This window comes from Aotus nancymaae, unplaced genomic scaffold (genome assembly GCF_030222135.1).
Source record: "Aotus nancymaae isolate 86718 unplaced genomic scaffold, 86718_ANA_hifiasm-v0.15.2.pri h1tg000039l, whole genome shotgun sequence".
Taxonomy (NCBI): domain Eukaryota; kingdom Metazoa; phylum Chordata; class Mammalia; order Primates; family Aotidae; genus Aotus; species Aotus nancymaae.
Genome location: NW_026988453.1, coordinates 7,430,195 through 7,455,406, shown reverse-complemented (window position 1 = coordinate 7,455,406; position 25,212 = coordinate 7,430,195). Strand labels below are relative to the sequence as shown.

At 52.6% G+C, this 25,212-nt stretch overlaps 1 protein-coding gene across 17 annotated transcripts in view; it reads left to right on the top strand.

The window, feature by feature from the left end:
• The window catches only part of PLEKHA6 (pleckstrin homology domain containing A6), a 161,790-nt gene that overhangs the window by 106,467 nt on the left and 30,111 nt on the right, over nt 1–25,212 (top strand). For 9 of the 17 annotated variants that reach the window (XM_021677196.2, XM_021677205.2, XM_021677200.2 and 6 more), the window contains 12 exons: nt 337–451; nt 5,779–5,883; nt 6,542–6,614; nt 8,994–9,094; nt 12,501–12,703; nt 14,268–14,750; nt 16,437–16,953; nt 17,417–17,503; nt 18,615–18,668; nt 22,566–22,646; nt 23,831–23,899; nt 25,089–25,169. In XM_021677196.2, the coding sequence (XP_021532871.2) occupies nt 337–451; nt 5,779–5,883; nt 6,542–6,614; nt 8,994–9,094; nt 12,501–12,703; nt 14,268–14,750; nt 16,437–16,953; nt 17,417–17,503; nt 18,615–18,668; nt 22,566–22,646; nt 23,831–23,899; nt 25,089–25,169 (1,969 nt within the window). Of the gene's footprint in view, nt 1–336; nt 452–5,778; nt 5,884–6,541; nt 6,615–8,993; nt 9,095–9,218; nt 12,055–12,500; nt 12,704–14,267; nt 14,751–16,436; nt 16,954–17,416; nt 17,504–18,614; nt 18,669–22,565; nt 22,647–23,830; nt 23,900–25,088; nt 25,170–25,212 lie in introns of those variants that run through there. The other 8 variants (XM_021677204.2, XM_021677208.2, XM_021677209.2 and 5 more) reach the window with 6 other exon arrangements.

Here is a 25,212-nt window from a genome sequence, read left to right as displayed (position 1 = left end):
CCCATGCCTGTGGGCCCATCTACTCTGGAGGCTGAGGTGGGAAGATAACTTGAGCCTGTGAGTTCGAGGCTGCAGTGAGTCCTGGTGTGCCACTGCGCTACAGCCTGGGTGACAGAGCAAGACCCCGTCTCAAAAAATAAATGAAATAAATGTCCAATGTCCAAGATCACTGGCATATAATTTCAGAAGGGCTGAGATGACCCCTCCCTGGCACTCTGGAGATCTGATTTTGTGCTGATGCTGAAACAGTGGGTGGCAGGGTGTGGAAAAGGGATGGGTGGTTTCCATTGTTCTTGGCTCTCACCAGTCTCTTTTTTCTGGTCAACGTGAAATCAGATCGGCCTTGGACATGTCCAATAAAACAGGTGGGAAACGCCCGGCTACCACCAACAGTGACACACCCAACCACAACATGGTGTCCGAGGTCCCTCCAGAGCGGCCCAGCGTCCGGGTGAGTCCAGCCCTCCAGGCAACCTGCTGGGCTGGGAATGTCTTCAGTGCATGTTTAGTGGGATCTCTGGGAATCCTAGGAAATCGGAGCCTGCCCAGCTATTTCTGCAGGCTCCAAGAGTAGGCAAAGTGACTCAGGAAGAGAGTGGAGAGTAGGAAGGGAAGAGGGCTCAGACCAGAACCTCATAGAAGACCAACATCTAGGCCAGGGGTTCTCAACCTCAGCACTGCTCACAGTCGCGGGCTGGATGATCTGCTGCGCTGTGAGACTGTCCTGTGTGTTGTAGGATGCCAAGCAGCATCCCTGGCCTCTGCCCACTAAATGCCAGTAGCACCTCTTTTCCAGTGGTGACTATCAACAATATCTCAGGACATTGGGGACAAAATCTCCTCAACCTCATTGAAACGAAGGACATAGCGATTGAGAGCTCAGAGAGGGAGAAGGAAGGAAGAGATCCCCAGGAGAAGGAAATCTAGAGAACAGTGTTGCAAAGGCTGAAAGTGTCCTCTGGGTTTAGCGGCAATATGGTCACTGGGGACCCTGACGAGTGCAGTTTGAGTGGTGTGAGAAGAGCCAAAGACAGGCTGGAGAGGTAAAAGGGGGATGGGGGAGGAGGCCTAGGAATAGCAGAGCGTAGAAACTGCTCTTCTGAGGAACTAGACACCAAATGGTAGTATATCATCACATAACGGAGCACTCGCCAAAAATGAAAATGAACTGGAGCTATATGTATTAACAAGGATAAATCTTGAAAATATAATGTTGAGTAAAAAGCAAGTGGCAGAATATGAGGAATATGATGTCACTTATGTAAATGTACAGACATGAAAAGCAGTACTACATATTTATAGAAACAGCCGCAGTCGAAGTGCATAATCAAGGCTTGGAAGCCTAATTTTGGGTCAGTGGTTGCCTCTAGGGAGGGAGGAAAGGTAACGAGACTGGGGAGGGGCTTGCGGGAGTTTAGCTCCAGCTGTCTTGTTTTGTTAGGGAACAGCAACATGAAGTGATGATCATCGGATCATTCCCTCCTTTTCGGAAATGTCTGAGATATTTCCAAAAAGTGTTTTTTAAAGACACTTGACTGTGAAGGGAAATGGAAGGGCAGGGAATGGAAGCTAGAAGTTGACTCAGGACTGGAGGGAGGTTTCATTCGTTGGTTTTGTTTGGTTTTAAGATGTCAGAGGCATGAGGGGAATGGGCCAGTCGGTAGTAGGTTCAGGAGAAAGAGGACAAGGAGTAAGTCACATTTCTATGGAGACAGAGGGAGTCAGATGCAGAGGTGCTGTTAGACTGGATGAGGAAAAGCCACCTCTTCCTGAAACTGCTTTAAAAAAAGGTGTGTGAGGCTAGGGAGTGGGTGCAGGAAAGTAGGAGGTAGGGTTTTCTGCTGAGAAGAATGGGGTGGGTGGGGAAGCATCAGGCCGGGGGCTGGGAGCTTGAAAATATGTGAGACAGGTTTGGGGAACAGGAATGACGGTCAATGAAAAACACACGAAATATTGCCCTGTAATTTCAGAGGATCGTCTGGGGCAGTAGAGTGTGATTCTGCGCAGCCCCAAACCTGAGGGTTTGCGTGGTTTCCTCCAGCACTCTCACAGCCTGGCCATGAGAGCAGGGAAGCAGGTAGTTGGATTAGCCTGTTTGCCAAGAGCTGTGGCAGACAGATAGGAGGCTAGGATGCTCAGGAGTTAGTGGGAGGTTGCCGGGAGTGGTAAATTATGGGTGGCAGCTTCTAGGCCATGGAGAGAGGAGGTAGAATTATGAAAGAGTTGCACTGAGAGAAAAGGGAAGGATTTAGGATTTGCATATTCTTAGAGTAGTGGTGACTTCTTCCATTAGAAAATCTCAGTCATTATATGTGTATTTTTGTCAGTCACGTTCAGATAATAATTTTATTTCCCAGTTGTGGGAGTACTTTATAATACAGCCCGATTTCTTCCTTACTTCCTTCTGCAAGCAGTTCTGAGTGCTTGTTATGGCTGGACACGTTGCTGGCTCTGGCGATAAAAGTGAAAAAGACAAAAGTTCCTCCCTGCAAAGAGTCCATGGTGCAGTGAGGAGATAGAAAGCTGCATTGTGACAGGTTTTAGGCTGGGGTGTCCAATCTTTTGGCTTCCCTGGACCACACTGGAAGAAGCAAAATTGTCTTGGGCCACACATAAAATCCACTAACACTAACAATATCTGATGAACTGAAAAAAAACAAAAAACAAAAGAAGACTCATAATGTTTTAAGAAAGTTTGTGTTGGGCTGCATTCAAAGCCATCCTGGGCTGCGTGTGGCCTGCAGGCCGTGGCTTGGACTGCACGGATGTGCGGAGAGCCAGATGTGGCTAACCGCTCAGGGGGATCAGGGCGTCATGGAGCGAGGGTGTCTGCAGCAGACTTTCAAGGATGAATTGGGATTTGATGGTGGATAAGGGAGGATGGGTCCTCCCTCAACACCAGGGAGCACACTGCGAAAGGCACAGGAGGATGGAGAGAAGCAGAGGCAGGGCCTGTCTGGTAAAGGGGCAGAAGATGGGCGACGGGCCCTGCAAGGTCTCACAGATCTGTCCTCTGTGCTGGGCTGAGGAATCCAACCTCTCTCCTAAGTGCTGGGTGCAAGAGAGAAGAAACAGGATGATTTGTGTTTTGGAAAAAAAACCTTAGTTCATTGTAGAGGGCGGACAGCAAGAAGTGATGAGGACCTTTAAGACGCCAGTAGTGGAATTTGAGAGGGAAGAGCAGATTTGAGAACTATTAAGAAGACAGACTCATCAGCTCTGTATACATGATTGTGTAAAGGAAGGGAGGAACAAGGGACCTATGTAAGACAAGGCCACGTTCTGGAGAGGGTGGCTAGGTGGCTCATAGTACCCTTCACCAGGATGAGAAATACAGAACAGGCTTGGTTAGAAAGAGCATGAGTTTGTTTTTTCACTTATTTAATCCTGGCTAGACAATCAGGTATAAAAGGGGTTGGGCTGAAAGAGAGGTCTTGGCTATAGCGTAGGGAGCTTTTCTCATATTGCTCATAGCTGAAGCAGTGGGTATGGATTGGATAACACAGGCACGACGTAAAAATGAGAAAATAAAAATAAAATAATAAAAGTGTGGTTGAGGCCCACCTACTTGGAGAGCAGAAGTAGGGGAGATTGAGAAGGAGTGGCCACAGATGGAGGTATTGAAAGGAAGATAATAGTGTTGTAGAAACCCAAAGAAGTGTTTCAGGAAAGTCAGACAGGTGGCGATTGCCTAGTGCTGTAGACTGGTCAAGGACTGCGTGGCCTTAACTCCATAACAGTGCAAGAGCCATTTCAGAAAATAGGTAAAGAAAGTTTAGGAGCGATGGAGGGAGAGAAAGTTGAGACTTGGCCGGGCGCGGTGACTCACGCCTGTTATCCCAGCACTTTGGGAGGCTGAGGTGGGCGGATTACAAGGTCAAGAGATGGAGACCATCCTGGTCAACATGGTGAAACCCCATCTCTAAAAATAAAAATAAAAAAAATTAGCCAGGCCTAGTGGTATGTGTCTATAGTCCCAGCTACTTGGGAGACTGAGGCAGGAGAATGGCTTGAACCCGGGAGGTGGAGGTCCAGATCGTGCCACTACACCCCAGCCTGGCGACAGAACAAAAAAAAAAGGAAATTGAAAAAGAAAAAGAAAGTGGAAACTCTTCCCAGGATCCTAGTACTGACGAGTGAGTGAGGGAAGGTATTACCTCACAGTGGACAGTGGGTACGGGGTTGAAGGGGGAATTTGGGTGTGTGTGGCAGTGTGAGAGAGAGATAGAGACACTTTCAGATGGAGAGACTTGAGTACATTTGCTAAGGAGAAGACGTCAGTGGAGGAGGAAGCGTCAGAGACGTATTTGAGAGGAGATGCTCAGTGGAGCTTAGTCTCAGAGGACACGGTGGGTCAGAAGTGTCAGCCTCGGAAGGAGGGCAGCACCTCTTCTTTTGACATTGGAGGAGAAGAGGCACAGATATTGGTAAGGACAGTCATTTTCTAGGTAAAAGGGTGTGAAATTGAGGGAGTGCATGTCTAATAGCCTTGAATTTCTCTGTGGAGGAGGAGGTCCACTGTGGGGAGGGCAGAGGCAGGGGAGGTTGGGGGGCAGGGAGGACGATGAGGGTGTGGAGTGGAGCTGCCGTCTGGGGCTGAGCCCCCTGGGATTGGGATGGCAGCTCTGTGGCAACCTCATCTACACGGCAGTGTGATGTTTGTTTTTTTCTCCAACAGCACCATAATCTGGCTCTGGGTGCAGGGAGAGTAGATCATTTGATGAATTCGGAGTGCTGTATTGAGTTTTAGAGAAAATGAGGTAGGAAGACAATAGATTGGGTTTGTGCGAGTCCGGTTGATAGACTCCACCATGGGGCCTTGGCTTTGTGGGGAAGTAACGAAAACCAGGAGGAGCTGATGGATCCAGAAAAAAAGAGAATCGAGGAGTTGGGGACCTCAATGAAGTAGAAAAGCTGGTGTTGAGTTAACGGAGTGAGAAAGCCCAAAGGGTGGAATGTTGGGGTCAGAAAGCAGGAATCCTGGAAGTGAAGAGAGCAGCAGAGGGGCCTGGGGTGCTGGCAAGATTAAAGCTGTAACCCTGGGAGCACGTGGCTGGAGTGCAGCTGGAGAGTGCTAGAGACGAGGACATCAAGGTTGGTTGAAGGTAGGGCATTGATGGGTCCTGCTCCTGAGCAAGGAGATTTTCCACAGTGATGCAAGACAGAATGAAGAGGACTGACATCAAAACCCTTAGACTCGGAAAGAACGATCGAGAAGCAGACAGTGATGAGAAGGACTAAACAGTGGGACATCAGGCAGTGATGCTTCTAGAAAGATGGACTGTTGCCAGAGTGTGGAAGGATGACAGTGGCCATGTGGCCACACAGAGCTAGGAGAACACCTGTCTCTCTTCCCAGCTCCGTGTTACGTTGGGCATGAGATGACGCATGGGCCTCTCAGAGGAGGAGGGTGCAGGGCGTTAACTTCCAGAACCGGGAGGGAGTAAGGAGTAGGATAGGCCAGAGTGATATTAGAAATCTTATTATTTTCACCTCCCCAGAAAAAAAAAAAAGCTGTGAGACAGGTAAGACTATTATTTTGTTTCTTGGAACTATTATTTTGAGCCCTAATTTAGAAATGAGAAAAATTGCCAAAGAACTGAAAGTCCCTGCCTTTGAGTTAGTAATAGATCTGAGATTCATACCCTGGCTCCTTGGCGTGAGGGTGCCCCAGGGTTAACCCTATAGGGATAGCAGCTCTAGCAGGGGTGGCTCGCTTGCAGACACAGCAGGAAGGAGGAGACAGGGAGCTAGGTCAGCTTCTCTCTCTGCCCCCAGGCAACTCGCACAACCCGAAAAGCTGTCGCCTTTGGCAAGCGTTCACACTCCATGAAGCGGAACCCCAGCGCACCGGTCACCAAGGCGGGCTGGCTCTTCAAACAGGTGAGGCCACCCTGCTGTTCTGGCCACCGTAACCTCCGCCTTCTCCTCCTAGAAGAAGATTCCTCTGTGCTTATGACAGTCTGTGTGTTTTTTTGGTATGTCGTCCTGCTGTCTCTGTGACTCAGTCTCCTAATACTATAAAGGGCTCAGAGAAACCGAGTGTCCTCCCAAAGTCACACAGAAAAATTTGTGTCAAACTTGGGAACCCAGCCTGTTTTCTTAATGGGTAGATGCAATGGCCTTGAAACATGCTGGGTCCCCAACCCCTTGGGAGCAACCCACTAGCTCCCCAGCAGGTCCCGCTTATTATGGGGGGATAGGTGTGTCTCCTGCAAGTCTGGGGTCCACTGATTGGCACCAGATTGGCCTTGCCGCTATCCCTGCCTGCCCTTCCGCTCGCTCATTCTGCCTGTCTCTTGCCTCTTTTATCCTCCCCAGGGGAGACACTGAATGACAGAACTGGAAGGTCACAGGCAATAATCTAATGTCAGTTCCTTGCATCTGAGGTCTCTGGGGGTTGGTGCCGTGCATTAACAGCAGAGCCGCAGCTAGGGCCAGGATGTCCTTATAATTGACGCGGTGCCCTTTTCCCTGCACGCCACCTCCTCTTCCCCATCCAGCTTGCAGCCCTCACATCTGCCTCTCCCATGTCCTGCAGGCCAGCTCCGGGGTTAAGCAGTGGAACAAGCGCTGGTTCGTCCTGGTGGATCGCTGCCTCTTCTACTATAAAGGTGAGCTTAGCCCTCGGACCGGCAGGAAGCCAGGACCCACCACTCTTTCTCATTCTGCCATACCCCCGAGCTCGGCTTTGGATGGGCACCAGCAGGGCAGATCTCCCCACTGTGGTCCCAGCACCAGTGGCAGCAGGATAAAAACAAAGCTCACTTGTTCGCTCACACACTCTCACTCATTCAGTTCACATTCGACAATGCCTGCTAGGTTTCCGGCAGAGTGCCAGTGGTACACTGGGTGAACAAGGTGGTCGTATGGGTGGCGAAGTCCTGGAGTGGGGCGAGAGGACAAGGACAAAGAGGAGGAGGTCACTAGTCACGACTAGTAGGTCACCTATTAATTGGCGCTTGTGTGTGGCTCCTCCTCCCGTCCCACTGGAATGCACAGTCCCGTCTGTGAAGGCAGAAACTGTTGTCAGTGTTCATCGCTGCTGTATCCACAGCACCTAAGCCACTGTGTGGCATTGAGTCGGTGCTCAGTCAATACTGAGTGAACATAATATCTTCCACTTTTCACCTTATCTGCCCACCCCAACACCCTCTCCCTTTCCCTACTCTCTATTTTTAAAAGTTGTGCCAAGGCAGGCTGAGGGTGCCAGCAAGCGTTGATGTCAGTGATGGTGGCACCATGCAGATGCAGGGGAGGAAACAGGTGTAGGGGATGAGAGGCAAGAGGGCACAATTGTTATGAAGCAGGAGAGGCTGTTTCCTTCACTTCCTTGACCCAGGAGGGCACAGCCCTGATTTCCAGGCCTCCTGAGAGCAATTCAGTGAATCATTAACTTCAGCAAACAAAGGTTGTACCCAGTGACCCTACAGAGCACTGCTATCCCTGGTTGCTGTACTGCAGCCACCTGAACCCCAAGGAGAGAAATCAGGAAGGGGCTGAGCGTACACAGTGCAGACCCAGAGAAAAGCCCAAGACTGGGGGAGGGGACTCTGCCCAGACCCAGGACCCGGGTGCTGAGCCTCCAGGATATGGTGCCACACTGGAGCCAGAGTGGGAAGGAAACTGGGAGGAAAGCGGGGTCTCTGCAGAGGAGAGTGTTTGGGAAGCAGTAGGGGTAGAACCTCCAAGGGCTGAGAACCCAAAGGCTCAGGAGGTGTTTGGTCTGAGTCTTTACCAAAGTGGGGGTCACTGTTCACCAAGAGATGGACTCAGGACTCCCCTAAATGCTGGCCTGGACTCCACCAGGCAAGGGCTCCGTCTCTGGAGGATGACAGCCTCAGCTCTCCTGAAGGCAGCCCTGGGGTTCCCCCCCAAGTGCCTCCTCCTACTCTGGTTTATCCCCTCCTCCAGGTACCACGCTGGGGTCCGGACAGAGAAGCTGAACTGTGGGCCAAGTATCACGTAGATGTGATGAGGAAGAGGAGAAGCAGGGCTTGAGGAGCTTGTAACCCTACAGAGATTTCTTCTGAACCCTAGCTGAAGGCCTTTCAGAGTCCCCAGCCTGGGGAGCAAATAGTGATCCCAGGGAGGTGGGGAGGGTCTTGCCGTGGTCTCACAGTTGTCCCCACTACTGTCCCACAGAGCACTCCCGCCCTTTCTTGCCTCCTGCTGACGGCTGGGGGCCCGATTGGCCAATCCATCAGGTTCCTTTGGAGATTCGGGATGAATTATGTATCCCAGGGAGAAGAGGTCCAGAGCACTCCATGCAGGGGTGCCTTTTCCTGTGGAGACACAGAACCTCAGCAGGGATCTGCAGCAGGAGAGGGCAGAGCGGGCTCTGTGTGCCAGGGAGAACTTAGGAAGAGTTTCCCAGAGGCACCAGAGAGCGGAAGGTGGGACAGTCCCTCTGCCGTGCTCTATCGCACCACCTTGTTACATATGTCACTGCGGGGATGGTCTCGTTTAGTGAGGCAGGATAGATAGGATAGTGGTCAACAATGTTAGCTTTGGAGTTGACTTTTTGAGTTCGAACACCGATTTTACCACTCGTTGCTTGAGTAACCTTGGATAAGTCCTCTAACCTCTTTGTGCTCCTTCCTTGCCTATAAAATGAAGGTACTAATAGTCCCTCTTCATGGGTTTGTTGGGAGGATTAAATCCATTAAGTCATTTCACCCAGAACAGTGCCCGAACAATTCCAAAATATCTGCTGTTATTTATGTGTTTATTTGGGCACTAGAATGTGAATTCCCTTAGGGTAGGCACTCCCTCTCTCGTATTCACCTCTGTAGTCCCAGTGTCTGGAAAAGCATCTACAGGGCCACCACGCTCCCTGACTCCAGGGAGTGTCCTCTCAGGGCGTGTGTGGTGGCTCTGTGTGCCTGACAAATAGGAGGCGAACAACAATTACGTATTGATATTGATCAGGGAGGGGCAACAACTCCTCCCCGCCCACGCACACACCTTTCTTGTGCCTCCCTCCCTGACAGATGAGAAGGAAGAGAGCATCCTGGGCAGCATCCCCCTCCTGAGCTTCCGGGTAGCCGCAGTGCAGCCCTCCGACAACATCAGCCGGAAACACACGTTTAAGGTCAGTTGGCCTTCCCCTCCCAGGGCAGGTGAGGGAGGGAGGCCTGCTCTTCTAGAACCTATGGAAATGGAGAAGGGTCAAGAGCCATTGCCCTGGTGATAGCGGTGGTTGGGGGGCGGGGAAGGGGGAAGGGGAGTAGCAATGGCCCGTAGACTCAGCGCAGTCTCTTGTAAGGCGAAGATGAGGCTACACTTGGACCTTCCTCCTCTCTTAGGGGCCTGGCGGGCAATTCTCCCCAGAGTGGGCCAGTAGAGATGTGTTTCAGCAGCACCGCAACTGTCCCTGGGGCAGGAATAGTTATGTCTGAGTCCTTGGACCTTTTGCCCCGTGCCTGCCCCTGGGAAATTCCTCTGGGCAGAGGCAGGAGCTGGGGCTGATGGGGTTCTGAGATCTTTTCTGGAAAGGCTTCCTCCCCACCGTGGTTTCAGGGAATGGGACCTACCTCCAAGTCAAACATACTCAAATTTCCATCTTTAGAGAATATTAGAAGTTGAGTTTTATTCCACTCAAGAGCTGCAAACCTTATGAAGAAACCATTTGAGAGAACAAGTGCACAGGAAAATGGGCCTTTCCTGCCTGCTCCGTATCACTGCCTGGAACCCCTGGGGAGCCACCCGTTAGAGATGTGCCTGCAGCTGGCTCATCCTAGGCCAGTGTTTTTCCACACTTAAAAATTCATGACCCATCAAAAACCATAAAAATCTCATGCTCTTTTGTATTTTATGATGCAAAAATCATAGGTTCCTTTTCATTTTCCAAATACAACATTATAATATCAACGACACATTTTCTTGGTACAAAGCCCTCTCTCCCCCAATTAAGAATTGCTGTCCAAGACCCTTCAAAGCTATGACGTTAGATGATAGGACCTGCAGGTCACTCCTTGAGCTTCTAGAGCCTTAGAGACTCTGTCCCTTCCTGTCCTTCAGGCTCCAGTCACCGGGCCACAGAAAAGAGCTGGGCAGCAGGCACAGGGGCCGCTACAGGGAGCAAGGAAGGACTTACTTGGCACATAATTAGTTTCCAGCCTCCCGGGGTCTTGTATGCCAGAGGTGTGAAGAGAATGAACAATTAATAAAACTCTGACTCCAGGGAGCCAGTTCTAGCTGGGAAAATAGGAACAGGCTGTTTAACCAACAACAAGTAGTCCTGTTATACACAGACACACATACACACCACCCACACACACAATCAAACAGCCTGTCTCACCCTCCCCACCAGACCTGTGCAGAGACACAGACATGCTCCAGCTTGGATCTCTGCCAGCAGCAGGCGTGAGATAAACCTCCCCGAGTGACTGACACACTCCTCCATCACAGACCCCAGATATCACCTCTCTGCCCACCAGCTCCTCACCTCCTTCCACTTCACTGAGCTGCCTCTTTAAAAACTGACTCCGAGGGCTGTGCTCACTGGCCCACAGAGGGTTCTGATTGTGGCTATTCAGTGGCCTGCCCCAGGGAAGGGAGGGGAGCTGAGACAGACGGGAGGCTTGTCCTGCTGTAGCCACCGAGTGAAACTCTTGGATGGCTAAGAATGAGCCAGGAACTGTTCCTGCCCAGGCTACTGCTGAATGCCTTAACCTCTTTCTAACTCGGCCCCACAGAGGCTCCGGGGGCTTTGCCCCTCTGGGACAGCGCCCTCAATTCCCTGGCTCCCGTTCATAGTTCCAGGCCAGCGCCCCTGACCACCCCCCATCAATGGCCCCGTCTTTTCCCAGGCCCCCTTCCTTCCCCTGTCACAGCACTTGTCCCTGTGCCTCTGCTCTCTCCTTGTTTCCTGTGGCATGTTTTGTCCCCCAGTGTGACTGTCAGCTCTTCAAGTGCAAGAGCCTGTCTTTGCATTCCTTGTGACTGGTGCCCCAGTGAGTTCCGAGCACACAGGCCTCTCCCTGGATGCTCACTGAATCGATGAATTCATTTACTGCCCACTCCCACCCGCCCAAGGCACGCCCACAAGCCCTGCCTGTGTGTCTCCTCTCTATAGTAACTCTGTGTTCTCCACCCAGAGGATTTGCTTGGGCCCCTGGTCTCTCTACCTCCATCAGTTGCAAGTCCCAGCTGCCTTCTTATGGCCTCACTGGCTTTTTGACAACACCTCCCCTGCCCTCTCCCACACCTGCCCTGAGCTCCACCCACGAGCTAAGCCCTCTGCTGGAGGGTGGGGACCAGAGGAAGGAGGCCCATCCTGGCTCCTGTCAGAAAGAAATTGAGGGCTGGGGACAGGTGGAGGTGAGGTGGGATCAGCTGCAGCCGAGGAACCTTGTGAGCATTCGGAGGGTGTGGGTTTGATGTGGCTGCTCAGAAGAGCCCTAGGCTATCTCAACCCCTAGAGACCCAGGATTTAGGGCTCAAGGGGTCAGAGGCTGGAGTGAGGCTCACACCTGAGACTCTGAGTCACTACTAGATGTCCCCTGTCGAGTGGGCTAATCCAGGCTACCGAGGATCTCTCTGGGGAGTATGCTGAGATCCCAGAAAGAATTTAGTCCTGTGGCCTCTTTTCCTTGTAGCCTAAAAACTTCGAGTTTCACCAGGCAGACCCTGTTCCCATGAAATAGATGCATCAGTGAAGGCCAGAGCAAAACCACAACTCGTCTGCAGTTACAGAGCTGGCTGGGAGCAGAGCCAGGCTTAGCACTGCGATTCCTGACTCACTCTCCACCACCAGCCCAAATTTCCCTGGTGCAAGCTCTCCACTCCCCACCCCTTGGTAGGCGGAACTGGGCATTGCTGGGTGCTGCTGTTCCCAGTGGGGATGCTGAGTAGAAGGGGACAATCTGAAAATCCCCCCTTCCTGTGCTCCTCACCGTTTCCTGCTGCGTCGTCTTCTGTCTCTCCCTCTGGTGTTTGGTTGACCTGTTCTCTGCTTCTCCTCCTTCTGACCGCGTGAGGACCCCTCCTCTGGACAGGAGCTCTCTTCTGGGTTCCCGCCCGCAGTGCCTGCTCACGGCCGCCAACTAGGTAGTGTGCTCTGTCTGTATGCCAGTGCCTGCCTTTGCATGCCCGTGGAGAGTGGCTCGGCTCTCTCTCCACATGGAAGAGACTAGCTTCTCAGCAGTGAAGCTGGGGCTAAGATTGGCGTGTGCTCTGGGGGTCCTCTCTCCCAAACATGGGGTCATTGCCTTTGAAATCAAACATGGCATTTGCCGGGAAAGTGGGTGTGATCATTGTCCCTCCTGCTTTAATCACCCTAGGTGGGGCAAGTAGGCTGACCCGGTTAATGGGCTGCCTAATGGTGCCCAGAGAGCCAGCCAAGGTGGATACCTGGGTACCAGCTGGAGCCCTCGGGGAGGCTGCAAGCTGCCCTTCTCACCTTGCTCCTGAGTTCCGCATGGGGAAGAGCCCAGGTGCAGGGAATGGCCCAACTGACCGCCCCTTCTGTGGGCGTCCGTGTCTTCTCCCGACAGGTGACTGTGTGCTGGGTGGATGAGGCCGAGGCCAGCTCCACACGCTGCCTCTCCCCACAGGCCGAGCATGCCGGCGTCCGCACCTACTTCTTCAGTGCCGAGAGCCCTGAGGAGCAAGAGGCCTGGATCCAGGCCATGGGGGAGGCTGCTCGAGTACAGATCCCTCCGGCCCAGAAGTCTGTGCCCCAAGCTGTGAGGCACAGGTGAGTGCCAGGGAACTGAGTGTGGGGTGCAGAAAGAATAAAGAGGAGAGTGGAAGCCACTCCCAGCTCTGGGCCATTGCTAATCTCACTGTGCCTGCTTGAAGCCCTGGAGAGGGTGTGAGCCGCCGCCTTGCAGCCAGGCGGGAGGCCTGGCTGAGTGATTTCAGAGCCTGAAGTCTCTCTTCCCCTAGCCAGCTCCTCCTCTTCTGTCTGAGCTGGAGGAGGCCAAGAGGGAAGCCAGGTTCCATTGGGGCCTGGCCAGGAGCCAGAGGTCAGGGACATTTGCACGTATTTCTCGGCTGTGTGTGTTAAGCACACCATCTTTGGAGGAAAATAAACTCAGGTTTGAATCACACCTTGTCCAGTTGGCTGCAGCGTGACCTCAGTGTAAGGGACTTACCCTCTCTGAACCCAAGGTTCCTCTGCTCAAAACCCAGCAAATACAACTCTACCTCATAGAGTTGTCATGAGGCCTACACAGAGTGCGTGTAAGACACTTGACATGCAATAAACTCTTAGCATATGGCTGCTCCCATCACCCGCCATCACCCACGGTCTCAGCGTCTGTCTCTCCCTTAGCTGGGTGTGGAGTCTTGAGTTAGGTGCTAACGGGGATACAGGAGAAGCGGGTTTCCCAGTGTAGACTCCAAGTCCATTCACATAGCTTAGAAACGTTTACCAAGCAATGTTTCAACAAGGATGCTTGATCGTGTGGAGTTTGGGAAGCTGAAGGGGGAAAACTGTCACAAGTTTCCATCTTCGCTTCAACCAAGGGGCATACTTCCAAGAGTTCATTGATTCGTTTCACAAATACTTACTGTAAATATGAATGTGTGAGGTACTGTAGTGGGTGCTAGGAACACAAGGGAAGAAAGTCTGCCACGTTCCTCCCCTTGTGGGGCCTGTATTCTCACGGAAAGTCAGTCCTGGAAGAAACGTGTTTTGGAGAAGGGAGTTAGCGTGTTTATGGGCTTGTGAGTGTGAAAGCAGCAACTTCTGCTCCTGGCGCCTGCCATAAATATCTCACAGAAGTTCTAGGAGGGGAGATATTATTATGCCCATTCTGCTGATGAGAAGGCCAAGACTCATGGCAGTTAAATAACTTTCTGTAGGAAAGAGAGCTGCCCCATAACAAGCCTTTGTCACTGGAGTATCAAGGACAGTTACTGATGTGAGTGCAAACCCAATTTGGGGAGCTGGATCAGGGACAGACTAAAGAGAAGACCAAGACTGGGTGAGATTAATCGTGGCCGTAGCTTGAAGGCTGGGCTAGAGCAGGCTGACAGAGGGTAGTGGAGAATGACCTGCAGAGAGGACCTGGGGAGCAGAGTTAACACAGCAGGTGTGGGCAGGGGCGGGTTAGGTTGTATAGTAATTACCCAGGCTGGAGTGAGAAGATGAAGCAGTGGGACTTTGGAAGCAGAACTGGAATTGATAGAATCCTGGTTCCATGGCCACCTCCCCACCCATCCTTCCCACTCCTTTCTCCTTCCCAGTCTGGCACCCCCCACTCCCGCCATGCTGGGCTGGAGTCACTGACAGCATCTCCCTTGACATCCTGCAGCCATGAGAAGCCAGACTCGGAGAACATCCCGCCCAGCAAGCACCACCACCAGCCGCCCCACAACAGCCTCCCCAAGCCTGAGGCAGAGGTCAAGACTCGAGGGGAGGGTGACGGCCGAGGCTGCGAGAAGGCAGAGAGGAGGCCCGAGAGGCCCGAAGTCAAGAAAGAGCCTCTGGTGAAAACCAACGGCCTCCCAGCTGGACCGGAGCCAGCCTCAGAGCCGGGCAGCCCTTACCCTGAGGGCCCAAGGGTACCAGGGGGTGGGGAACAGCCTGCCCAGCCCAATGGCTGGCAGTACCACTCCCCGAGTCGGCCAGGGAGCACAGCTTTCCCGCCTCAGGACGGAGAGACTGGGGGACACCGGCGGAGCTTCCCACCACGCACCAACCCCGACAAAATTGCCCAGCGCAAGAGCTCCATGAACCAGCTTCAGCAGTGGGTGAACCTGCGCCGGGGGGTACCCCCGCCCGAAGACCTTCGGAGGTGAGGCCTGGTGGGGCCCGGGATGGGGCTGATATGGTGTTATGGCTAGAGCTTGGGGCTGAGGTCATAGCCCACAGGGCCTCCCCTGTTGAAAACCTTCTGGAAGCCAGGCTGAGTTGGGAGCAAATCCCATGCTTCCCAGCTTGCCTGAATCCTTCCTGCCCCATGGCTCCACCATTAGAGTCTGGCTGCTGTCCCTGATTCTTGGTTTCTCCATCTACTTCCTTCAGAAGAAAAGACAGAGTGCCCCAACACCTCTCCATGGCGTGCTGGGGAGCCCAGAACACAGCAGGCTTCGAGAGGGGGCCTGAAGTTGTTACAGTCAGACATCCATCCAAGCTACGGGCCCTCCTCCAACATCCTCTCCTCCAGGGTTCCACCCACTTGAGAATCACTCACTGCCAGACCAATCCACTCCGTTTTTGTGTTTTTTGTTTTGTTTTGAGATGGAGTCTTGCTGTATTGCCTAGGCTGGAGTGCAGTGGCACTATCTTGGCTCACTGCAACCTCCGCCTCCTGGACTCAAGTGATTCTCCTGCCTCAGCCTCTTGAGTAGCTGGGATTATAGGCACGAGCCACCACGCCTGGCTGATTTTTGTATTTTTAGTAGCGATGGGGTTTCACCGTGTTGGCCAGGCTGGTCTCGAACTCCTGACCTCAGGTGATCCACCCACCTTGGCCTCCCAAAGTGCTGTGATTATAGGTGTGAGCCACCACTCCCGGCCTCATTTCTGAACAGCTCTAATTGTTTTAAAGCCATGATTTATATGAAGTTGAAAGAAAGCAAGCAAGTAAGCAAGCAGCTCATTACTCCCAACACGGCCCTCTATGACCATTTACTCCTTTGTCCAATGACTGGCTTTGAAATATTTGGGGACATTTATTGAGCCCAATGGTGTCCATCAGGGCAAATGGGGGCTGCAGGCTCCTTCCCTGGAGATTTGGGCAGCTCCAGGGACTACAAGCCACAGCTTCAGGAAGCCTGTGGGGCCTGGGAGGAACCTGCCCTCTAGTGGCCTGAGCGGCCGCACATTGCTGGGGGTCTGGTGCCTGGGAACATCAGACCTGCTCTGGAGAGGATCACTTGGGATGAGTCCTAAGAACCTACTGGTCCTGCTCCTGACAAGATCATACAATCAGGAAGCCGGGCATGGTGGCTCACACCTGTGGTCCCAGCTACTACTCTATAGGTGGACGTGGGAGGATCGCTGGAGCCCAGGAGTTCAAGGCTGCAGTGAGCCCTGATGGCCCCACTGCAGTCCATCCTGGTGACAGAACGGACCTCATCTTTAAAATAAAATAAATCAGGATGCCACCCTTTTGCCCCTCCTACGTTGCCCTCCTTCAGGTACCTGGTAGACTTTCTTTGATTTGCCTCTTGGAAAAGATCTGATAAGCGGTTCGTGTGAGATGGAGATGGCTAATAAGGCTTCACGTTTCTTCCTAGGGATATGTCATTTTAAAGAGAAAGATTGAAGCTCTGAATGGCAATGTCCAGTCTTGCGGAGCTGGTTGAGGAAGGGGGCTTTCAGGACAGGAGTCTTTCCCTCACCTCTGGAATAAACCTCAGCCCCTGTGTATCTATTTGAGCACCCTGCTCTGGGCTGGGGGACCCGGAAGTGGGGCCGTGGTGGGTGGGGGGTGCCTGTGTTGTCTGCCTTTTTTACAATGTCCCCTCTCTCTCAGTCCCTCTAGGTTCTACCCTGTGTCCCGCAGAGTCCCTGAGTACTATGGCCCCTACGCCTCCCAATACCCCGATGATTACCAGTACTACCCGCCAGGGGTGCGGCCAGACAGCATCTGCTCCATGCCGGCCTACGATCGGATCAGCCCACCCTGGGCCATGGAGGACAAGCGCCATGCCTTCCGCAACGGGGGCGGCCCTGCCTACCAGCTGCGCGAATGGAAGGAGCCCGCCGGCTATGGGCGGCAGGATGGCACCGTCTGGATCCCCAGCCCCTCCCGGCAGCCAGTCTATTATGATGAGCTGGATGCCGCCTCTAGCTCCCTGCGACGCCTGTCCCTGCAGCCCCGCTCCCACTCTGTGCCCCGCTCACCCAGCCAGGGCTCCTACAGCCGTGCCCGCATTTACTCCCCCGTCCGCTCACCCAGTGCCCGCTTTGAGCGGCTGCCACCTCGCAGCGAGGACATCTATGCTGACCCTGCTGCCTATGTGATGAGGCGATCCATCAGCTCCCCCAAGGTGAGCCACCAGCCTGACCTTCCTTCCTCATCCCCTGAGATTCCCCAGAAGCCTAAGACCATCTACTGAGAAGAGACAGAGATGTGGGAGCATCTGGGCCACAGGGCCACCGGGCTGTGTGTCCGCAGGACCAGCAGTGCTGCCCAGGGGAGCCCCTGGCCTGTGGTTCTGTCTGTAGGAGAGCTGCCTTGGGGATGGCCTTGCCTCTGAGTGGGAACATTGCTTTCTGTACATGTCCCCAGGTTGTGCCAGAAACTGTGCTGTCATATAAGAGGGCAGAAAGGGTTCTGTCTTTTCAAATCTTGAGGACCTGGACAGATCCTTGCAAGGGGGGCTGCTGTCTATTTTGGTTTGGGATCGGCTCTGGGACTGAACACAAGCACCCCTAACCTCGAGCTTCAGCTGGTGGGGAACTCCGTGTCCCAGCCAGACCCCTCACCTCTGCGATCCCTTTCTCTTCCAGTATGATTACCTGGGAGACAGGAGGCCAGTCCCTGCAGGACTGTTCCCCTACAACTACCCACCATCCCCCACGGTCCACGATAAGATGGTACGTCCTCTCTCCCCTCTACTTTCCCCACACCATGCTCCACTGAGGGTGGAGCTAAACTGGGGCAGACTCCAGGGACTCTCTGTGCCTAGTGCCTGGCCTGGCTGGTTTTTTAGCAGCCTCTGGATACCTCCTCCCTCCCAGCCAGGACTCTAGCCCCAGTATCAAGTTTGGTGCCGGTAACCCCTTCTCTTCTGTGACACAGGCCGTGGAGGAGGGATGAGATCTGGGAGCATGTAATATCCTGGTCCCTCTCCTCTCCAGCATGTAGGAGAAGGGGCCTAGGCAGAAAAGTCAGGCCAGAGCTCCTAACAAGAAGCGAGATCTCCTAAACTTCTTTTCCCTGAAGCATAGTTAATTCGCGTATGTCCTTTGCCTGGAATGCCACTTTTTGGGAGAGATACAAGCGATATGATTGAGGAAGAGAAAAATTTCCGAATTGCATCTCCTCCTTTATCTCTGCCTCTTTCTACTTGTGTCTCTCCCTGGAATTCGTTCTCCTGAGAACTTTTGCCACCACCTAGAGATCTAGATGAGATGCTTCACCTGGGAGGACTGGGGAGGTCCACTGGGACCATCAGGCAGAACCCTTGTCCAGAAAACCTGTTGCTGACCTGATTCCATAACAGCACCAGGAGGCCAGGGTGGAGGAGTGCTGGGCAGGTTGGAGGCTGGGCGGCCGCTCCTTCCCCTCTCTGTCTGATTCTCACTCTGCCAGTGTCCAAAGCGGATAAGCCTTGCCCGCAGCAGACACACGCATCTGGAAACAACTGATTTTTCCAGAAAACTCGGAAACAGCCGCTAGCAAGTGCTGCCTAAATTGCTCTGGTGGCACTCACCTCTCCCAGGGAGGCCTAGGCAGACCTAGGAGAGATGGCACTGGGGTCTGCGTGCGCCCCTCCTCTCCCCGGAGTGTCCAGTAGAGACCTACTTTGCCTGCCCACATCCTCAACCCCTCCCTTCCTGAGAACTCCTCAAGGGCAGAGGGAGAAGCCTCTCCGTGTCCTGGTCGCTGACTCTTAACTGCTTTGCTTCTTTTTTATTGTTTTCTTTTGTGTGTTCCTGTTTGTTTGTGTTGCTGTTTGGCCTCTGGGCCTCGGGCTCCGGGTAGGATGAACTTTTAGATCTTCAGTTGCAAAGAAACCTAGAGTATTTGGATCAGCAGGTAGGCAGAGCTGGTGCCCCCGTTACCATCCCACTGCCTTCCTACCGCATCCCTCCACTCCTCCCCACCTCCTCCTCTTCCAGCCATTTGACAACCTTTGTTGGTGCAAGCGGGACACAACAAAGTGGCTTATGTTTTGGTTTGCCCCCGCGCACCCCTTCTCTTCAAAGTCCTTTAGGACAGCTGGGAGTTTCCTGGGGAAAGAAGAATAATAAGTAGGCACATGAATAATTAATGCCACCTCTTATTTCTCCAGTGCTCAGCTCACATGGAACTGCCCCCAGGGGGCAGGTGGGAATTTGCATTTTTGCTGGCGAGGAGGAGGGAGCTCTAGGCTGGGCCTAAAATGCTAGGGATTTAGTTCAGCCTGAATCTGGGACATCATCGGATCATATTTCACAGGTTGCTGCTAAACTCCATAATTGGTAAACTGCGGCCTACAGACCCTTTCTAGGATGATTTTAAAAGCAATATTCACTCAGTGTATTCGTTAGTTCCTCCAAAAGCCCCTTTGCCTACACAGCTCATGCAATCCTGAGAATTCAGTGCAGGCAGAGGGAGATTATCAACTCAGTTTTACAGGTGAGCAGGCTGAAGTGGCAATGAGTGTTCCAGGAGATGCAAGCGGTTGGCCTCCTGGTCTCTGCTCCAGGGCTCTAACCCTTTTTTGTCTTTTAAACTGTGAGACTGAGATTAGACAGGCAAGGAGGTCATTATGCTGGGCATTTATATAAGCACATACTCCTAAGTTCAGATCTGTGCTACAAACCATGGCCTAGAAGTACACACTGTCCTGTGGAGGCAGCCTGGAAGGGTGGAAATAACAACAGCTACAATAATGGGGCGCATCCTCCATGCCCCGTTCTAGTCTAAGCGCTTTTCAGATCTCTAACTCATTCAGTCTTCATTGCAACCCTGCAAGGTGGGTACTGCCATTATCCCCATTTTACAGCTGGGGAAACCAAAGCACAGAGAGGTTGAGAAACATGCCAAGATCACACAGTCAGTGAACAGCCGAACTTGGAATGTGACTCCGAGCTTTTGACCCAGTTTACAGCTGAGGAAACATCTAAGGTGTGACAAAGCTGGCATCAGACCTCATTAGGATGAGTTCATGCTCTTAAAGTCGCAGAAAAAAAAAACATACATTTAAAATCAGATGCTATAGCTGCAACTGTTGGTTCTTCTAGTCACAAGCCATGTGATCCATCTCCTGTCTCAACGGACCTTCAGGTTGATGTCTCAGTTCGATTTTGTAATATGCCTCAGGCACCAGGAAGCACGAGTGTCCACAGTTCAATAAGCAGGGATGGCTCCTATTGCATTCCGGCTCCGGAAGCAGCCCATTGTGTCCACACCATGAGCATTCCGGGCCATGTGAGTATAGATCTCAGGATTCCAACTCGGAGCAGGGCAGGGAGGCCCAGGCTCTTGCTAATGGGAAGCAAGATGCGAGGTGCCTTGCAGGATTGAGGAGCAGGCTCAATGCCCGCCCGCCTCCAGGTTCCTGGGCAAGCTGTCCTCCCTGTCACCCTTGTGATTGGCTTTCTACTCCATCCACAAAGCCCATCTGTCCAAGCATTCAATGCAGACAGCAGGGACCCTTCCTGGGAGCGTTTATCCTCACAGAGGGGCTGGGCCATTAGGCTGGGGGCTTCAGAAATAGCCTTCCAGAGGACCCCCTCATGGATAAAGGGTATTATTCTTTTTTGTGTCTTTTTTTGAGACAGGATCTTACTCTGTTACCCAGGCTGGAGTACAGTGGCACAATCAGCTCACTGCAACCTCCACCTCCCAGGCTCAAGCGATCCTCCCACCTCAGCTAGGACTACAGACAAGTGTGCAACCACCACACCTGGCTAATTAAAAAATTTTTTTTTGTAGAGATGGGTGTCCCACTGTGTTGGCCAGGCTGGTCTCAAACTCCCAGCCTCAAGCGATCTCACCTCTGCCTCTCAAAGTGCTATGATTATATGCGTGAGCTGCCGTACCTGGCCAAGGCTAATACTCTTAAAAGGCTGTCTTATATGATGAGAAGAGTCCAGGACACAGTCAGACACTGCTACTGTGCTTCTAGCTCTGCCACTTACAAGGATTTTTCTTTTTTAAATCTTGGAAACGTCACAGTCTCTCTGGGTCTTTGTTTTCTCAATCATAAAATGGGCATATCAGAACCTGCCCTTTCCTTTCAATCTCACAGATTTATTGGGAGAATCGAGTGGGAGTGGATATGAGAGCTCTTTGTCAGGCATCGGCAAGAAGTGGGAATCACCACTTGCTGCTGTTATTATTTTGTTTTTCCAAAACTTAAAAATATCAATGAGAACTACTTACTATGTGTGAGGCAGTGGGTTAGGTGCTTTCTTACAAAATCTAACATTTTGGAGAGAAAGAAGGTAGCACACGAGAATCCTCCTAGAGGGAAGACCCACCTGGGCTGAAAGATCCCCAAAGCCGCAGGCCAGGATGAGAACACTCCTGCTTGCTTCCTCTACTTCTCTGATCTGCTTGTTGGGGAAGGAGTGAGACACCCACATTTGACTGTGCAGGGATGGCTCCTGGCCCTCAAGGCCCTTTCATTCCAGGACTAAAGAGGTAGAAAGAGCAGTTCCTCAGAAAGCCTTTTGAAATGCTGCAGACTCAGGTTCACTGATGTTCTCACGGTGTTACCATCAAGCCATTGGGAGCTCCACACCCTGCAGTCCCTCTTAGCAGCAGATCCTAGTGCTTGGGGGAGAGGAAATACAGGGGTGGTGGGTGCCCTTGCCCCGCCTACAACATGTAGAAGCAACGCTGCATTCGGGCTGTTGCCTAAAAGGGCTAAGAGGAAGAAAGGACATGTGGGGACAACTGAGATTGGAGATGATGGAATAAACGCAGGAAACCCTCTGAACGGGAGCCCCAGATAATCTTCCCTAATGTGGCTCATTCCTCCCTTCCTCATTCACTTTCTCTCCCAGAAAGCTTTCCCTGCACAACTCCCTCTGTCTTCTGCTGCTTTCCCCTGTAGAGCAATGGAGTTAAAGGGACACAGCCAGGGACATTCCCTGATATTTTCCCTTTTTGGTCCTTTCCCATTGAAACCAGTGGGGAAATGATGGCATTTCTGGTTGATCTGGTTGGCTCGCCCTTTCTCCCACCCCTCCTTTCTCTTCCTCTTCCTCTTCATCCACTCCCTTTTTCCATTTCTCTCTTTTTTTTAATTGGCAAATAGTCTTTCCACTTCCATGTTCCTAAGGATTCTTGAAATAGAAAGAACGTGTTGGAGAGCCTGGTGTCCCTTTAACGTGGCTCGCTGGTTTTGGCCTCCTTGTTTGCTCCCCAGCATCATCCGAGATCATCACGTGTGCTGCCAGCCCAGCTCTGGAAACCGTGCTTAGCACTTTCTGCACTAGAGCCGAGGGTGGGCAGGGGCAGGGAGAGGGGCCGGGCCTCTGTATCTGTGGCGGCCCATCCAAAGAGCAGGTCCTAGATTTTCTTTTTTGGTTGTTTCACTTAGTTCAAGTTTGGGGAGAGCAGCCTTCCAACTGCCTCTATGGTCTTTGTCCAAAGTAGTGTGAGACATGAGATCAGGGCGGGGAAATGACAACCGTGGCCAATGTGGACGGGACCCACGACAGCCAGGCACCCTGGGAAGCGTCACCGGGCAGGGCCTCTGCAGTGCCTCCAGCAAGGGCCCAGTGGCCTCCCGGACCCTTCTGTGGCCTTTCTGCAAGGACCGCTTCAGTGCTGGTCCTGAAACAGAGGTCACGAGGGGTGAGCAAGGGGTGAGGGCAAGCCTAGGGTGCTGGGAGAGCTGCCCTCCCCTGTTTCCTGGGAAACAAGCACAGGTGGGTGAAGGGGAGATACCAACACGTGGATCGGAGTGTGAATAGTTCGTTCCTTCCTCTGCTGCAGATGAGTGAGAGCGAGACTCTCATCAGTATGGTGAACCGCATGGTGGAAAACTCCTCCCCCAGGTCCCAACTCTTCATGCAAGTAAGACCTCTGCCTGGCAGCATGGTCCCTGCCAATGCCATTTCAGCTGCTTGTGCATGGTCGAGTCGCCCATCTAGGATGAGGCTCACGCCACCCAACCTGCTCATCTGCCTGGAGACAGGCTTGGCCTGGTCTTCCTTCCTTAATTCCACTATGTCACCTCCATTCTTCACTTTCATGGGTAAACCCAAGGCCCATTTCCCAAACCATCAAAATAGCCAGCACCAACATCTCATGCCATGCTGGGGATCACAACTCTGCTCCTTAGTGTTCTGATTTCCATTTCATATTTGTAATATCTTGACAGACGTCGCTGGGGTTAAAGGCATGACGGGTGTAATGGAATCATCTAATATCAAAGGTGTATAGAATGTGCTGTGGTCATCAAATGTGGTGTCAAGGCTAGTCAGCATTTGCTGGACCCAGAGACCCTTCTGAATTCTTGCCAATTTTTTTTTTTTTTTTTTGAGACGGAGTTTTGCTCATTACCCAGGCTGGAGTGCAATGGCACGATCTCAGCTCACCGCAACCTCCGAGGTTCAGGCTTGGGTTCAGGCAATTCTCCTGCCTCAGCCTCCTGAGTAGCTGGGATTACAGGCATGCGCCACCATGCCCAGCTAATTTTTTGTATTAGTAGAGATGGGGTTTCACCATGTTGACCAGGATGGTCTCGATCTCTTGACCTTGTGGTCCACCCGCCTCAGCCTCCCAAGCCAATTTTTGTTTAGACACAAGCCCTGTGATTGGCATTGAATCTACTAGAGCAATAGTTTTCAACCGTTCCTAATGCTCATTCCTACCATTCTCCTATTTCCTATTCCCACAGACAGCCATGAATTCACTGATGTCCTCATGGTGGTTACCAACAAGCCATTGGGAGCGACACACTCTGCAGTCCCTCTTAGCAGCAGATCCTAGTGCTTGGGGGAGAGGAAATACAGAGCTTGACTCAAGCAGAGTTCTGATCTCTCCAGAGTCAGCCTAGGACAACTGGGATGGGGTTAGGCTGGGCCATCGCAGGCATCCAGCCAGGGGATGAAGAATGAGGTCCCTGAAACAGAAGCCACCAGAGGTGATGGACCCTGGTCTCTGGCAGGATCAGAGCAGGAATGTGATGTCAGCTTCCTATCCCTGCGTACCCTCATCCTGCCCCTGCTGCAGTAACCGGCCTCATGTTTCTGCAGGTCCCTCCGTATCCAGAAGTGTTCCGGGACAGCCTCCACACCTACAAGTTAAATGAACAAGACACAGATGTAAGAGCAGCGCTCCCTGCTCCCTCCCTCCCCTCTAGCCTCCTGCTGCTGTCCTCTGCGGGGGCTCTCTCTCCATCCATCTCTTTCCTTCTGGTGGCTCTTCCTACCTTTGATTCGTGTCTTCTCTCACCACAACAAGATTTTTCCTACCTCCTCCTCATCCCCCTTCTTTTCTGATCTACCACCTACTCGCCCTTCCTCCCATGCTGGCTGTATCCGTTTCTCCGCTGAGCGCTCTGCCCTCTTGCCTACAGCAGTGGGATCTGCTTGTAACGGAATGCAGACTTTCTTGGGGGATAGATCAGTCAGTCCACTCTGCCCAGCCTGGCGTTAGTCCCTACAGGTGACTAGAAAGGAGAATACAGCTCTGCCCCTGCCCTCAGGGTAGTGGGAGGTGCCAGGTAGCAGCAGGAGGTGGTAACACGGTATTCACCTGGTGAAGGGGAGCCCCAATAGGTTCTGCCAGGGGCAGGGAAGTGAGGCCATGTGGGCTGAAGTTCAGGGACAAAACAAGGAGCATTGAGTTGGGCCTCGAAGTTAAAAGACCCAGAGGGTAAAATCTGACTCAGTAGCAAGGAGCAGAGCAGGTATTTGAGGAATGGCATAAATGAAGGTGCGGACTAGGAAAGTGTGAGCCCGCCTTCTGGCCTCACCTGTCTGCTCCCCATCACCACGGGCCCTACTTGGGTAGTGGATCTGCCCAGCGAGACTGGGAGAAATTCCTTCCTGACAGGACTAGACCTCAGAGGGAGGCTCAGCCATCCTGAGACTTTGGAGGGAGGAGGAAGAACAGGATCTTGAGAGGGAAGGGAGAAAGTTCTGTGGGGCTGAGGGACAGTTTCTATTGCTCACTGCTTTTCTAAGACTGTGTGTTCTGACACCCAGCCTAGGAGATGAGGTCATATCATCTCCTCAGTCCTTTGTGAATTTTGACCCTTGGAAGGACGGGGGTGTCAGAGTTTAACACTTGGCTCTCAGCCCTCTCAACCCAACTCACGTCCTCCCAAGATGAGACCTGTCTTCTTGTTCTCAGGAGCCACCAAGGTCTAGGTGAAGGTCCAGGGTTCCTCAGCAGGGGAAAGGAGGTATCCAGAGGCCAGGCCCTGTAACCCAACTCCCAGGTTTCCATCAAACTATGTCCTTCATCCCCTTCTTTCTCCCTCTCCTTCCCCACTCTCTGGGCCCCTAGAAGCTGCTGGGAAAACTGTGTGAGCAGAACAAGGTGGTGAGGGAGCAGGACCGGCTGGTGCAGCAGCTCCGAGCTGAGAAGGTGAGAAGCTGGGGGTGGCTTTAAGCTGGGGTGCATGGGCGGG